Raw genomic sequence first — 17,009 nt, 5'->3', positions numbered from 1 at the left:
GGACTGGGGTGTGTGAGTGTGTGTGTGTGTGTGTGTGATGATTTGGAATGCATTTTGCAAATTAATAATGGCCACTTAGTATCATATCAAGGTTATTGAATTTTGAAACCTAAAAGGGGAATATCTTGTAACCATTAATATCAGAAGTATCATTAGTATTTGTTGACTGTGTTGTAATGGGAGGGTTAGATTTTGGGGAATGTTTATAGGAGGCTTTTTAATTAAGAAGTTGGAAAATGTGGGTTTTGTTAGTAATAATTAAGTCACTAGCCAAATTTCAGAAGGCAAAACTTCAAAGTATTTTGTGAAAGCTGAAGTTCTCTCCCTTCTCGAAATGAAAGCTTGTCCTTTAAGGATTTGTGTAAAGTGTGTCGCAGAAGGTGAAAAGCTGCTGATATACAGAGGGAAAACACCCATCGACATGATTGGATCACACTCTGAGCTTTTAGATCTGGGTTATGTCTGGGTTGAGTGCAGCATGATAAGGTGAAGTATTCTCGGTTACACAGCGCTATTCATTGACTTGAGCTGATTAACTGAGCCTGACAACATCAGAGTTTGCTGGCTTCAAGTCTGTGATTTTTCAACAGCATCTTGGGACAAGCAGTTGATTGGAAAACAGAAATTGCTGGAAAAGTTCAGCAGGTCTGGCAGCATCAGTGAAGATAATGTTTCGGGTCAAGTGACCCTTCCTCAGAACTGATGGTAGCGAGGAAAATGTTGGTTAATATACTGAAAATAGTTTGGACGGTGGGGTTAAGGAGCAAATGATAGGTGGGGGTAGAATTCAAGATGGTGGCAGAGTAAGAGGCTGGAGGGAATAAAAATATGAGTAGGACAATGAATAGCTACTAATGGGGACTGTTTAGTGGCTAACAAGGGTTGTGTGTAGTAGCAGAATGGGTGATAACAAGGCCTGGGATGTGGGATTGGGGTAGGAAATGGGAGAAGATGCCTCAAACCTAAAACTGTTGAACTTGACCTTCAGTCTAGAGACTACAGGGTCCCCAAGTGGAAAATAAGGTGCTGGTTTTCCAGCTTGTGCTGAGCATCGCTGGATCACTGCAGCAAGCCTGAGACAGAGACGTTGGCCACGGAACAGGGTAGGGTGTTAAAGTGGCAGGCAACTGGAAGCTCAGGGTCATTATTGTGGACAGATAGTAGGTGTTCTGCGAAGTGGTCACCCAGTCTACACTTCATTTTCCCAATGTAGAGGAGACGTTGATTGATTGATTGATTGAAAATTGTTGTCTCTTGTACCGATATGCAGTGAAAAGTGTTGTTTTGCATGCTAAACAGGCAGATTGTACAATGCAAAGTGCAGCAGGGTAACAGAACAGAGTGCAAAATACAGTGTTCCAGCCGCAGGGAAGGTGCAGAGAGAGAGAGAGAGAGATCAACATTAGCATTTGAGAGGTCTGTTCAAAAGACTGATCACAGGAGAAAAGAAGCTGTTCTTAAATCTATTTGTACATGTTTGCAAACTTTTGTATCTTCTGACCGATAAAAGAAGGAGGAAGACAGTTGAATGGGGTGGGCGAGGTTTTTGATTAAGTTGGTTTCTTTCCCGAGACAGCAGCAAGTATAGGTGGAATCAATGAATGGAACATTGGTTCATGTGATGGACTGGGCTGTGTTCACGATTCTCTGTAGTTTCTTGCAGTCTTGGGCAGAGCAGTTGCCATACCAAGCTTTTAGATTAGATTAGATTACTTACAGTATGGAAACAGCCCCTTCGGCCCAACAAGTCCACACCGACCCGGCGAAGCGCAACCCACCCAGACCCATTCCCCTACATTTACCCCTTCACCTAACACTACGGGCAATTTAACTTAGCCAATTCACCTAACCTGCACATTTTTGGATTGTGGGAGGAAATCGGAGCACCCGGAGGAAACCCACGCAGACACGGGGAGAACGTGCAAACTCCACACAGACTCGCCTGAGGCGGGAATTGAACCCGGGTCTCTGGCGCTGTGAGGCAGCAGTGCTAACCACTGTGCCACCGTGCCGCCCCAAGCTGTGTTGCATCCAGATAGGATGCTTTCTGTGGTGCAGCTATAAAAAAAATTCGCACAGTCATTGTGGATGTGCTGAATTTCCTTAACCTCCTGAGGCAGTAGAGATGTTGTTATACTTTCTTGACTATAACTACAACGTGGGTGGACCGGGACACCCTAGTATCTACTGATGACAATCCAGGATGCTGTATTGAGATTGGGCTACATAGATGCAAGGCCATTGTTTCTGGCCACTATCATATTGCAAACTTGATGGGCTGAAGGGCCTTTTTCTGTGCAGTGGATGCCAATGACTCAATAAAACTGGGATTGGGTCTGTGAGGGAGACTCTTCCTGTTTTTGTAGCAATTTGGGGTGAGGACTTTGGAATTATTAGGTGGCACAATGGCTACAGGCGGTACGGTGGCTCAGTGGTTAGCATTGCTGCCTCATAGTGCCAGGGACCCAGGTTCGATTCCTGCCTCAGGTGACTATCTGTGTGGAGTTTGCAAATTCACCCTGTGTCTGCATGGGTTTCCTCCAGGTGCTCCGGTTTCCTCCCACAGTCCAAAGATATACAGGCCAGGTGAATTGGCTTTAAATTGCCCATAGTGTTAGGTACATTAGTCAGAGGTAAATTTAGGGGAATGGGTCTGGGTGGGTTACTCTTCGGAGGGACGGTGTGGACTTGCTGGGCCAATGGTCCTGTTTCCATTCTGTAGGGATTCTAATCTAATCAAGTTGGAGAAGGGCTCAGAAGAGATTTACTAGGATGTTGCTGGGAATGGAGGGTATGAGTTATAAGGATAGGCTGGGACTTTATTCACTGGAGCAGAGGCAGTTGAGGGTGACCTTATAGAGGTTTCTAAAATCATGAGAGGTATAAGTAAGGTGAATGACAGGTGTCTTTTCCCTTGGGTGGGGTTTTCAAGGCTTGGGGACATATTTTTAAGGTGAGAGGAGAAAGGTTTAAAAAGACATGAGGGGCACTTTTTTTTTACACTGAGAGTGGTTTGTATGTGGAATGAGCTTCCAGAGGAAGTGGTGGATGTGGGTGCACTTACAATGTTTAGAAGACAATTAGATAAGTACATGCATAAGAAATGTTTGGAGGGATACAGGCCAAACACAGGTAGGTGGGATTAGTTTGCTTTGGGATTATGGTTGGCATGGACTGGTTGTGCCGAAGGGTTGTCTCTGTGCTGTATGGCTTGAAAAGAGTGAGTCAGAGTATAATTATTCTGTGAGCTGAATTTCTGAGTGTTTGGAAAGACTGTGGATGTGTCAGTCCAAGGGCCTGTCCCGTTTCTGGCAGATCCAGTGTGTACAAGACCGGAAACGAATAGGACATGACTCATGCAGGAGGGAAACCTGAACTTTTAAACTTAATGTGGAGTTCACACAGGCTTGGTTTTGGCAGGTGCGACATGGTGTGGAGGTCACAGACGGTTGCAGCAATGTGCACTTATCTGAAGGGCAATAAGATCTGTCTAAGTGTCATGAACTGTAGTTTTTGCATGTTCCCGTCTTCTGCTATTTAAACAGTTTTAAGATTTTTTTGAAAAACCTGCAGTTGTCAGTGAAAATTGGAAAACAAAATCTGCTCAATTGCATTGTTTGATGACCAGTTAGAGAAAGGCATTGAAATTTAGTCATGCAGTTACAACAGAACGAAGAGTTATTATCATAATAAAGGCTTGACTGAGTTTTAGCAGATTGATGTCTTTAAGCAAGAGGTTGAGTTTACCATCTGATTGATAGTTTAAGGAAACTGTTAAAGGATCAGCTAATTTTGGGGAGTCTGAATAGAAATTAATTTGGCGAGTTTTGAGAAGATTTGTAGCTCAGGTTGCAGTTTTGGATGTAGGTTTGCTCGCTGAGCTGGAAGGTTCATTTCCAGACGTTTCGTCACCCTGCTAGGTAACATCTTCAGTGGGCCTCAGGCGAAGCACTGCTGAAAATTCCTGCTATTTATAGGTTTGGGTTTCTTTGCCTTGGTGATGTCATTTCCTGTGGTGGTGTTATTTCCTGTGGTGAAGTCACTTCCTGTTCCTTTTCTCAGGGGTGGTAGATGGGGTCTAACTCAATGTGTTTGTTGATAGAGTTCCAGTTGGAATGCCGTGCTTCTAGAAATTCTCATGTGTGTCTTTGTTTGGCTTGTCCCAGTCAACATGGGGACCAGCCATATCCGTATGTAAGGATACTAGTGAGAGAGGGTCATGTATTTTTGTGGCTAGTTGGTGTTCATGTAACCTTGTGGCTAGTTTTCTGCCTGTTTGTCCAATGTAGTGTTTGCTACAATCCTTGCACGGTATTTTGTAAATGACATTAGTTTTGCTTGGTGTCTATATAGGGTCTTTCAAGTTCATTAGTTACTGTTTTAGGATGTTGGTGGAGAAAGTGAGGTCTGCAGATGCTGGAGATCAGAGCTGAAAATGTGTTGCTGGAAAAGCGCAGCGGGTCAGGCAGCATTCAAGGGGAAATGAGGAAACTGGTGAAATCTGAGTTCATCCCTTGTGGTTGGAGGGTTCCTAGGCGGAAGATGAGGCGCTCTTCCTCCAACTGTCGTTTTGTTGTGGTCTGGCGATGGGTATGTTGGTGGGTTTGTGGGCTACCGTGATGCCAATGGGTCTGAGTAGTCTGGCAGTCATTTTTGAGGTGTCTTTGATACAGGGGAGAGTGGCTAGGGTTTCTGGACATGTTTTGTCTGCTTGTTTGGGTTTGTTGCTGAGAAATCGGTGGACTGTGTTCATTGGGTACCCATTCTTTTTGAATACATGGTTCATTAGCTGTTCGCTCTACTGCGACATCTAGGAATGGCAGTTTGTTGTTATTTTCCTCCTCTTTAGTGAATTTTATGCCAGTAAGGGTATCATCAACAAACACATCAAGTTCGACTCCATCTACCATCCCATGAGAAAAGGAACAGGAAGTGATTTCACCACAGGAAATGACATTACCAACCTAAAGAAACCCAAGCATATAAATAGAAAGCAGGAATTTTCAGCAGTGCTTCGCCTGAAGATGTTACCTAGCAGGGTGACGAAACGTCTGGAAATGAACCTTCCAGCTCAGCGAGCAAACCTACATCCAGAAATGAATTTATTTTTATATTAGAGATTAACACTTAATGTTTAAACACTTTGAATGGTTTTCATTGTCAAATGTATAATAGTGAGAGCTCTTTAGATTGGTTGATGATTCTTTTTCATCTCTATATGGCTGCAGAGGTGTGCCCCTGTGCTGGGTGCTGGTTGATGGGGGTGGCATGATGGTATGTGGAGTGGTTGGGGACGTAGTGGGAATGGGATAGGACAGGATGGGATGAAGATAGTGAGCAAGTGAGAGGGGATGTGAAGGATGAGGGAGAGAGGGCTGAACAGCTTCCAAATCTTCTTAGACAAAATCCCAGGGAACTGGGGTGGCCCTTCTAACCAGCCCCACCCTATGACCTCCATCTGAGGCCACCTGGAATCAATGGGTTAAATCCTGCTCCTGTCTCCATGGTGCAATATTAGGGTCTACCAGGGTGCCTTAATCTAACAGGGGTCTGCTGAGCGTTAAGTCGGGGCTTTTTCTTGTGAAAGAGTTTATTGACTGAACAACTGTACCGTGCGTACCACAGCCCTCAGTAAATCGTAACACCACGGGACCATAACTCACAGGAGCTGATGTAGGCCAGTCAGCCTATTGAATGGCAGAGCAGAGTCAATGAGATCATGGCTGATCCCATACTCTTCCACTCTACTTGCCTGCCTTATCCCTGTAACCCTTGAATGTCTTACTCATAGAGTCGTAGAGGGGTACAGCACAGAAACAGGCCCTTTGGCCCAATTCATTTGTACTGACCAAGCTTCCCAAATTAAACCAGTCCCATCTGCCTGTGTTTGGCCCATATCCCTGTAAACCTTTCCTATCTATGTACTTGTCTTTTAAAAGTTGTAATTGATTTAAAAAACCCAGCCTTGTAAACACTTATTTCCCTTTTTAATTATTTTTTTCAATCAACCTGCTTGGACATGCTACAACACATCTTCATGTGGGCTGGATTCTCAATCTGAATCTTCTGGTTCCCCCCTTGATGTTTAAGTGTTTTTTTTAAATCAATGAACCCCACCCAGAAGCTTAACCCTTACTGACCATGTGTTGGAAAAATTCTCAAAAGCAAAAATCCAGTCCAAAAACTGTTTTGACTTTCTTTCCCTGAGGTAAGAATTTTAAAAGTTTCCAGGGTACCTCAAAGTATTGAATATGCTTTTGGTGATGTGAGTATGTTAACAAATGGAGTGTTCCGTGAGGTTCTTTGTGATTTCTTTTCATTACACAGGAGCCATTACACATAAGGAGAGGAGACATATACACTTAATGGTAAAGTCATAGGGAGTATTGCTGAACAAAGAGACCTTGGAGTACAGGTTCATAGCTCCTTGAAAGTGGAGTCGCAGGTAGATAGGATAGTGAAGAAGGTGTTTGGTATGCTTTCCTTTATTGGTTAGCGTATTGAGTACAGGAATTGGGAGGTCATGTTGCGGTCGTACAGGACATTGGTTAGGCCACTTTTGGAATATTGCGTGCAGTTCTGATCTCCATCCTATCAGAAGGATGTTGTGGAACTTGAAAGGGTTCAGAAACGATTTACAAGGATGTTGCCAGGGTTGGAGGATTTGAGCTACAGGGAGAGGCTGAACAGGCTAGGCCTGTTTTCCCTGCAGCATGGGAGGCTGAGGGGTGACCTTATAGAGGTTTATCAAATCATGAGGAGCTTGGATAGGATAAATAGACAAGTCTTTTCCCTGGATGGGGAATTCCAGAACTAGAGGGCATAGGTTTAGGTTGAGATTAGATTAGATTAGAGATTAGATTCCCTACAGTGTGGAAACCGGCCCTTCGGCCCAACAAGTCCACACCGACCCTCCGAAGAGCAACCCACCCAGATACATTTCACTACATTCACCCCTGACTAATGCACCTAACACTACGGGCAATTTAGCATGGCCAATTCACCTAACCTGCACATCTTTGGACTGTGGGAGGAAACCGGAGCACCTGGAGGAAACCCACGCAAACATGGGGAGAACGTGCAAACTCCACACAGACAGTTGCCCGAGGCAGGAATTGAACCCGGGTCTCTGGCGCTGTGAGGCAACAGTGCTAACCACTGAGCCACTGTGAGAGGAGAAAGATATAAAAGAGACCTAAGCGGCAACTTTTTCACACAGAGGGAATGGAATGAGCTGCCAGAGGAAGTGGTGGAGGCTGGTACAATTGCAACATTTAAGAGGCATTTAGATGGGTATATGAATAGGAAGGATTTGGAGGGATATGGGCCAGTTTCTGGCAGGTGGGACTAGATTGGGTTGGGATATCTGGTCTGCGTGCAGGAGTTGGATCGAAGTGTCTGTACATCTTTATGACTCTATGACTAAGTTGTTGCTACCATCCTCAATTTCTAGCTGGCTAACTGTTCTTTTTTCTCACTTTTGTAGAATAGGGTAGCCTTCCCATCTCCATAAGAAGAGAACGTCAGTGAAGTGGATACCATTCTGAATTTGGACTGTACAACATTTATTTCATTTCTTACGCTTAAGGCAATGTATTCTGCCCCCCTTTTCTTTATTATTTTGTCATGATACCAGAAATAAGACAGGACCCTCGCAAGCTCAGGCCTCTCGCCCGTTTTCCTTGATCCTGTGAAAGTTCGGTCCCTGTCGCTCTCTACGCCTCCCATCCTCACCTCTGACAACAGGATGCAATTTGGAGCAGAAACCTTCCTTTGGCTGACAATCTGTTTATTGACAAACCTTCCCTCCTGCGATTCTCGAGAGTGTCCGAGAGAGACAGAACACTTTGACTTCAACGTACGCTACAACATGACTAGCTTCGATGCAGGGCATCCTATCCAGAATATCGTGGTGTACGAATTGTATCCGAAGAGTATCTACCTAGCTGTGAGGAACTGGCTATATGCATTAAATGTAACCCTTGAAAAGGCGTCTGAGTTGCGGACGGGTCCAGTTGGCAGTCCAGACTGTGAAGTTTGTAAAGTTTGCGCCACTAATTGGGAGCCAGCAGGGGGGTTGGAAGACAATAACAATGAGGTCCTTGTGTTCGATACATTTGATCCATTCTTGTATAACTGCGGAAGTTCTCAACACGGCATCTGCTACCTTCACAACATGGAGCATGGAGATTTAAGTGAAGCAAGGTGTCTATTCAAAGAGAGAAACAACGGGCCTGACCATTGTCCTGACTGTGTGGCGAGCCCATTGGGAACCCAGGTGCATGTCCGCACAGAGTCATTTGTCACTTATTTTTTCATTGGTGCCACACTCAATAGTTCAGTGGCAAAAGCGTACAGTCCGAAATCAATATCAATGAAGCGTTTGCTGGAATCCTTGGATGGGTTTGAATTTCCTTCTCAAAACAAGTCTTCATTGACTGTCCTGAATGAATTCCTTGACACCTATCCTATAGATTATGTTTACTCTTTCAACACTGAAGATTACATCTATTTTCTAACCGTCCAGAAGGACAGCACGAGTTTGAAAAGCTCATACCAGACAAGAGTTGCCCGCCTGAAGCATGGCGAGTACGAGGTGGGGAATTACCGCGAGCTGGTTCTGGAATGCCAGTACGAGCCCAGACGGAGACGAAGAACAGCCGCTGGGGAGGAGACCTGGTACAATATATTGCAAGCCGCTTACCTGGCCAAACCGGGTGCACATCTTGCCAAGGAGCTGGGTGTTTCTCAAAGCGATGACGTGCTGTTTGGGGTTTTTGCAGAGAGTGATCCCCAGAGCAAAGACGTGAGGAGCAGGTCAGCCCTGTGCACCTACCCAATCAAAATGATTGATAAATTCATCAAAGAAGGGATGGATGACTGTTGTATGGGATCAGAGGAACCTCCGAAGAGGGGGCTGGAATTCTACCAGCAGGTGGAGTACTGCCCTTCGGTAGTGAGTATAGAATTCTTGCCCCATTTTTCTTATTTCTATCCCTACCTCTCTTTAGAACCTCCAAATGCATGTGCTTAAATCTGAAATGAAGGCTAATTAAACACAACACCGATTGTGGGAATATGGCTGGGAAAAAGGATTGCATTGAATAAGATTCCGGTCTCATGATTGCCATTAAGCTTGCGAGTGTGCCTGAAATTTGCCAGCACTTTTGGATCTGTATCTAACTCACTAAACTCAGAAGACTGATTGATGTTGGGGGGTGAATTTTTGGTGGACCTCCTTAGAGGTGGCAGTACAATAGATGATAGAACCATTTCTGATGGCACTTGTAGTGCAGTGAGAGTATGAGCTAAACAGTCTGGGTTCAAATCCCACCAGCTCTTGATGTGTGTCATATCTGAAAAGGTTGATTCAAAATGTCTGCAACCATTTCTTCCTTTATATTTCCTTATGCTCTGATAAAATATGCAGACTGATTAAGCTCTCCACTCTCCAGGCTGGTTTGATCTTGACTGGCTTGTTCTGATGTGATATAGAGGTTTTTGCACCATGACTGCAGATCACTGAAACATTTTAGGTATGGCCAGCAATGGGAGCCTTTTTATTCGAATGAGTTATAATACAATAGCTAATGAGATGTCAGAAGGGGAAGTCAAGTGGAGGAAATGATACTAAAGGTAGTCGTACAGATACTTACGAAGAAGGCCAATAAACTATTTTCTATTCATAAATGCCATCAGTTGACCAGTTTTGAGCTGGTGGTTTTCTTTAAGCGTGAAAGCCAAAGGATGTCCAATAACTTTTTCAAATGCATAATTGTTCTTTGCTCCCCGTCTCTTTTATGGTTCTTTTTAAATTCATTCTCAGGATGAAGATGTTGCTGGCTAGGCCAGCATTTATTGCCCATCCCTAATGACCCAGAGGGCAGTTAAGAGTCAACCACATTGCTGTAGGTCTGGAGTCACATGTAGGCCAGACCAGGTAAAGATGACAGTTTCCTTCCCTAAAGGATTTTAGCGAACCAGATGGGATTTTCCAACAATCGGCCATGAATTCATGGTCATCATTAGATTCGTAATTCCAGATATTTATTGAATTCAAATTCCACCATCTGCGGTGGTGAGATTTGAACCTGAGTCCCCAGCATGCTACCTGGGTCTCTGGATTAACAGTCTAGTGATAATATCATTAGGCCACTATGGCATAATGGATATTATGACCAGGGATGAGAAATAAGTGGACCATTCTCTTTGTTTGTCGCAATTTGTTTTTAGCTTCAAATAAAACAGAATTAACTAGGTCAAAATGAAGGATGCAGATTACAAGGTTTCCTTAATTAATTGAAAGAGGAATCTTATTACCAAGCCCCTAAAAAGGACCAAATACATATACACAAACACAGGTAATAAGTTTTACAGAGAAAGTGTCTGGTGCAGATAGGAAAAAAATGTCCTTCGAGTCCTGGAGGTGTTGCATTTTAAATCTGATGGTTGACTCATGTGCTACATCTGTGATAAAATTGGTAGATATCCTTGAGTACTTGGTAATGTTTTGTTTTATAAAGGCTTCTTCACTGGCTCATGGCTGAGAGACAGGGAGAACAACACCTGCAGTTTCCTTGCTGTTTTCCATTTGTATTTCTTTATTGCTCAAAGCAGCTGTTGATCTATGTTTATTTGTACGTTCCTGAGTCTGCTCCATTGTCCTCCTAAACAGAGTATTCCATAGATAACCATTCATTTCTCATTTATCATGCAAGTATGAATTAAACAAAGATGCAAATTTCTTGCTACTGACATAGCTGGCTGATTTTTTTAGATAAATGTAGATTTTAATACACTCAGTTTCCTTTCTTTCATATGGGTTCTCAGGCTTGCCTCACTTTGTGGTCAGGTGATCTCAGCCACCATTTTAGGTCAATGCTTATCCTGTTTTTAAACAAAAAACGTTTCTAGCCCGTGGAAGGTCTCAGTATGGAATCAGATGATGAAAGATATTCACTCATGAGATGTAGGCTTCGCTGGCTGGGCCAGCATTTATTGCATGTCCCTAGTGGCCTTTGAGAAGGTGATGGTGAGCTGCCTTCTTGAACCACAGCCATCCACATACCGTGGGTTGACCTAAACTGGCATTAGGGAGAGAATTCCAGGATGTTGAGCCAGCGACAGTGAAGGAACAGCGATATATTTCCAAGTCAGGATGCTGAGTGCCTCGGAGGTGTACTTGCAGGAGATGGTGTTCCTCTGTGTGGAATGAACTTCCTTAGGAAGTGATGGATGCAGATACAATTATAATGTTTAAAAGACATTTGGATGGATACATGAGTAGGAAAGGATCAGAGGGAAATGGGCCAGGAAAGGATTGGTTTAGTTTGGGAGTATGTCCAGCATTGACAGTTTGGACCGAAGGTTGTTTCTGTGCCATATGACTATGTATCTGCTGTCCTTGTCCTTCTAGATAGAAGTGATCATTGATTTGGAAGATGCTGTCTGACGATCTTTGGTGAATTTCTGCAGCAAATCTTGTAGATAGTGCATTTTGCTGCTGTCACTGGTGGAGGGATTAGGTGTTTGTGGATGTGGTGTCAATTAAATGGGCGGCTTTGTCCTGAATGGTCTCAAGCTTCTTAAGTGTTCTTGGAACTGCACACATCCAGGCAAGTGGGGAGTATTCCATCGCACTCCTGACTTGTGCCTTGGAGATGGTGGACTAGTTTTGGCCAGACAAGTTGAATGCTACTAATCCATTTTTACGGCAGTTGTAACAAATGTTCATATTTAATATGTAAATTGATGATGTAAGATCACATGACAGTCTACTGAGAGATGGTTTGATTGTGAAACCTTGCACTAAGCCCTATTCTGTATATAATTAGAAGATAAAGTTAAATAAAAGGTAAAATTAATTAAAAGGGCTCCGACCCGAAACATTGATTCTCCTGCTCCTAGGATGCTGCCTGACCCACTGTGCTTTTCCAGCACCACACTCTCAACCAAAATTGATTAACAGCCTAGCCATCCACTGGATCTATTGATCCTAACCCAAACTACAACCCACAGCAATGATAATGGAACCTGCTCATAAAAACCTGTCACTGGTGACACAGGCAGCACTACTGTTACAGATTAGACAGAAAAAGAAATGCAAAATTTAAACAAATTGTGATAATGTTGGACATACCTTTTGACTCCAAAGGGAAGGGAAACCATAAGGCAATATTTCAGCTTGAACCTCTCCCTCCAGCATTTATGGAAACTTAATGGTGGCTGTTTAAACTTCTCCATTCATAATAGGGGCCTGACTCTTTCTCAACTTTTTGTTGCTTTTTCTGTGATTTTCTTTTCCCCTTGAATGCTAAGCAGCCTTTCTTTTCTGAGATTTTAGTTTGGATTTGGAAAGGCTAACAAACGTGGGTTGTGAATTTTATGCTGCGGAACTGTAATCAATGGCAGACTTGCTTCAACAAGCCCAGAGCGACTGGGCCTGTACGTTCTGTCTACTGTAAACTGTGCTTGGGACACTATGGCAATTTGAATGGAGAGAGAAGTATAGACATTGAACCTTTCCTTTTCTGTCTCTCACAATGGGAAGTTTTAAAGGTGCTGTACGGTTGCAAAGCTGTTGTTATCCTCCTGCTGACAAAGCTGTGTAGCTGTTAAGAAATTGTGGCAGGAGTACCATGTTTGGCAAATCAAGTTTGATCTGCCATTCAATTCTGATTGTGACTGATCTTGGGCTTCACCTGAAGTGGCCTCTTGTAGAGTCATACAGTATAGAAGAGGACCTTCAGTCCATCAAATCTCTGCTGACCTATCTACACTGGTCCCACTTTGGGCCATAGCCTTGAGTGTTGTGACATTTCCAGTGCTCATCCAAGTATGTTATAAAAGTTTCGAGGTTTCCTACTCGTGATACTTCTCCAAGTAGTGCATTCCAGGGTCCCATCACCCTCCTTGGGAAAGCATTTTTCCTCTGATCCCCTCCGCCCACACACCCTCTGTGTGTGGGTTTTAGCTGCCTCCCAAATTATCTCACAGCCTGCGTGTGGTAAATGCTATGGCAATGGTAAGGTGGAGGCAATTAGGTGTGAGACGCCTTAGTGGCATATTAATTGGCGATTTTAAGATGGCTGACGGTGACCTCACCAGCTCACTTGTTGCGAGAACTGACGCGATGATGTTGCCGTGCTGAGCTTTTAATCAGTCACACCTACTCCCCCCTCCAATCCCTCGCAGCCCCAGGCTCTCCCAAAACTGCACACTCCCTGTCCAATCCCGTGTAAGTAGCGGGATTTCTCCGCAAGTGATCGAGAAAACGTGGCTCTTTCAAAAGAGTGATTGCATTTAAAATGCAACGATCACCACCCCCCCCGCCCATCGTTGTCAACTGTTGTTTAAACAATTGCTTGTTAATCAAAGCACTAGAAATATTTAGAAACATTCCACTCGTTGCGCACTAGAGACATTTTTGAAATATCTGGATGTTGCATACATTTCCCTTTTACGGTGGTCGAAGGAGTATGGGAATCAGGGCAGGAGGCCATAGATACATTCTCTGGAAGCTGACTCTACCAGCCAGAGAGCAAGAATTTGCATCTCACATATCTAACAGAAGACCCCTGAGGCAACATGCATTCACCGATTCCTTTTATCAGTGGCCTTGTTGTACTTTAAGATACTATGAAGCCCTGAGTGTGGGTTTTTGCACGTGAATCAACCTAGTGCAAATCCACAACTGGGTCCCAAAAAGACCGATTATTGGCTGGTTTTCCAATTTTCTGGCCCCCACTTCCAGCAGTCGCCCCTCTTGGAGAGCTGGGTTCAAGGCCCAGCAATACCTATGATGGGCTCTGAAAAAGCACAGCAGAGCTCCCTATGAAGGACCCTGTCAAAGGCGGTAAAGGATGGCACAGCTATCTCACAGCTCCAGGGAGCCGGGTTCGATTCTGCCCTCGGGTGACTGTCTGTCTGTGTGGAGTTTGTTCATTCTTCCTGTGTCTGAGTAGATTTCCTCTGCGTCATAGAGATGTACAGCAAAGAAACAGACCCTTCAGTCCAACTTGTCCATGCTGACCAGATATCCTAAATTAATCTAGTCCCATTTGCCAGCACTTGGCAAATATCCCTCTAAACCTTCATGTACCCATCCAGATGCCTTTTACATGTTGTGCCTCCACCACTTCCCTTGGCAGCTCATTCCATACATGCACCACTCTGCGAGAAAAAGCTTCGCATTAGGTCCTTTTTTAAATGTTCCACCTCTTACCCTAAACCTATGCCCTCTAGTTCTAGACTCTCCCACTCTTGGGGAAAAGTTTGCATCTCACACATCCAACAGAAGACCCCTATTTACCCTATCCATACTCCTCATGATCTTATAAACCTCGGTAAGGCCACCCCTCAGCCTCCAACACTCCAGGGAGTACAGCCCCAGCCTATTTGGTTCACAGCTTGGTGTGGAGTCGATGGACTGAATGGCCTTTCCTCACACTGTAGGAATCCTAAGATGCCTAAAGCAGGCCTGCTGGGGTTGTCCACTCAATGCGATGTGAAGAGATGGAAGGATCTCCTAACTCTCCGCCTGCCATTGGCTGCCATGTTGGGTGTGACCCCTGACCCACAGCAGCTGCACTCTCACTGACATGCTGCAGCTCCTACAGCCTGTGCCGCTCTCCTGAAACTGCATGCAACACTCTGCCCGTACCTTCAACTGTATCAGCCTACCTCAACCAAACCCAGGGAATGCCAGGGAAGTTTAGCAGTTCTGGCAGCATCGGTGAAGAGGGAAAGAACCAGCCTCCGTGATTGTTAAAGGATTCCTCCGTCTCAGCCCTGACATGGGACCACCTCCCCTTGGGGCTGGTTTCAGGACCCAGTAACAAAAATCAAACCCTGAATGCAAAATCTGTATCAATCAGACAAGCGAAAACTGTTGGGAAGTTTGTTTCGGATTTATGGACGGTTTGTGTGAACTTGTGGAGGGGATGGGGAGAGGCAGGAAATGAAAGCAGTGAAACTCTGAGGGTAAACACATGGTAAAACCACTACTTTCAATCGTTTTTCCATTCCTGTAAGTTTATGCCTTGGATCCTTGCCATTGTTATAACTGGGAAAAAGTATGAAGTAAATTAAAGAGACAGGAGAAGAGCTACAAGGGCTGGTAGTCTGTCAAGGTGGATAAGCTCCGAGAGGCAGCAGACTGCCTTTGCAGGTGAGTAAGATGGGTGGGAAGGGTGCTTCTTGAGTCAGAGGTGGTCCTTCTGCAACTTAAAATCTTTTAATAATAAAAAATACCCTTAGCAGCAGGGGCTGGATTATGGAGGGTGTTTTGACTTCATGGTCTGACCTGCAGTCTCTGTTGAAACTGGAAAGGCACAGAGAAAAATACAAATGCTGTGCTTGCTCTCTGTCTCTCTCTCTCATTCACTCTCTCTCACACACACACACAGATACACACGCATATGCACACAGACACACACACGAGCGTGCCTACACACATACATGCATGCACACACTCTTACATATTCACAGACGTGATATAGGACACATGAACTAGTGGTGATCTCGGTCCTAAATACATTTTTAAAAGTGTGAGAAATACCTGAAAATGAAAAGTGGAAGACTATATTGTGTTAGAAAAATAACATGTTTTAGAAATGAGGATCTTTATTATTTTAAAAGTTGGCTTAATGCTGCGCAGGCACAGTCAGAAATGATCAGCAGTGACCATTGACAGTCATTGGATTATGTGTGGTCAGGAAGCCTGTTGTAATTTTAAATCTGTAACTTCTATTGACTCATTCAACAGAGGGATTGAACGGGAATCATAGCAAATCTCTTATCATTCAGAAACTCCTTTTGGTTACCTCTTAATGCATAAGACATATGAGTTGAGGTAGGCCATTCAGCCCATCGAGTCTGCTCAGCCATTCAATGGGATCATGGCTGATCTGATAATTCTCAACTCCACTTTCCTGCCTTTTCCCCATACGATGCTTGATTCCCTGACTGATGTTTACTTACCTTAACTTCCCACGTTCTAAGGTTAAGAGTCTAAATATTTCCAAATCTTCACAAACTGATGTCTCCTACTCCAGCACATTCCTGGTAAAATCCTGGTAAACCTCTGTATGTTTTCCATACCTTTACCTTTTTTCTAATTGTCCGCATGATTCCAGATAATGAGTCCATGTTTTACGTAGATTTAGCACATTCTCTATGGTTTACATTTAGGACTCGTGACAAACACTAAACTCTTTCTGTATTTGGATCAAAATATAGCGGTTTTGCACCTCAGCTTTGTTTATAAGAAGGTTCTTACATCTTTGACATCAAACGGCTGTATTTTTATGATGCACTAAGATTACTTTATGGTTCCAGTAACAAACAGGAATGATACCAAGTGTTGTTGTGGAGGAGGACTATCTTGTCAGACATTAATCACTGTGAGCTTGTGCTGCTAAGAGCTTTGTAATATATTAGCTTTTACTTTAAAGAAGGAAAATATGATATGCATAATATATAGATAATATACATTATATAAACCTTTATAAGGTCACCCTTTAACCTCCTACATTCCAGTGAAAAAGGTCCCAGCCTTTCCTTTCTATTTAATATCTTAAACCCTCCTTTCCTGGCAACATTCTGGTTTCTGAACCCTCTCCAGTTTTAATATCCTTCCTCTAGCAGGCCCACCACAACTGCACACAGCACTCCAGAAGGGGCCTCACAACATCCTGTACAACCTCAACATGATGTCCCAGTTCCTATACTCAAAGGTCTGAACAATGAAGGCAAGGAGATCTTCAGATTGACTTTGTATGAAATCTAAAAGTAACCTTCCAACGGTGGTGTGCTGGTCTTGTCAATGCTGTAAGCCAAGAGAGAGGCTTCTTGGAGGGGCCTGGAACACCTATTTCTCCTCTTAGCCATACACCTGCCTTGGGAAAACCCCTTAGGACTACATCCAAGTTCTCTAAGTGTCCCTGTTATCAAGACATCATCTAGGGAAATGGCGACCTAGGGCAGACCTTGCAAAGTGTTCTCCATTG

At 43.9% G+C, this 17,009-nt stretch overlaps 1 protein-coding gene across 4 annotated transcripts in view; it reads left to right on the top strand.

Annotated features, from left to right (window-relative positions):
• The window catches only part of mst1rb (macrophage stimulating 1 receptor b), a 140,846-nt gene that overhangs the window by 13,683 nt on the left and 110,154 nt on the right, over window positions 1–17,009 (top strand). For all 4 annotated transcript variants that reach the window (XM_043707707.1, XM_043707703.1, XM_043707706.1 and 1 more), the window contains one exon: window positions 7,487–8,956. In XM_043707707.1, coding sequence (XP_043563642.1) covers window positions 7,748–8,956 — 1,209 coding nt within the window. In that variant the 5' untranslated portion in view covers window positions 7,487–7,747. The remainder of the gene's footprint in view (window positions 1–7,486; window positions 8,957–17,009) is intronic.

This window comes from Chiloscyllium plagiosum, chromosome 18, assembly GCF_004010195.1.
Source record: "Chiloscyllium plagiosum isolate BGI_BamShark_2017 chromosome 18, ASM401019v2, whole genome shotgun sequence".
Lineage (NCBI taxonomy): Eukaryota > Metazoa > Chordata > Chondrichthyes > Orectolobiformes > Hemiscylliidae > Chiloscyllium > Chiloscyllium plagiosum.
Note: the sequence above shows the minus strand (reverse complement) of the source record. Positions and strands in the feature narration are given on the sequence as shown.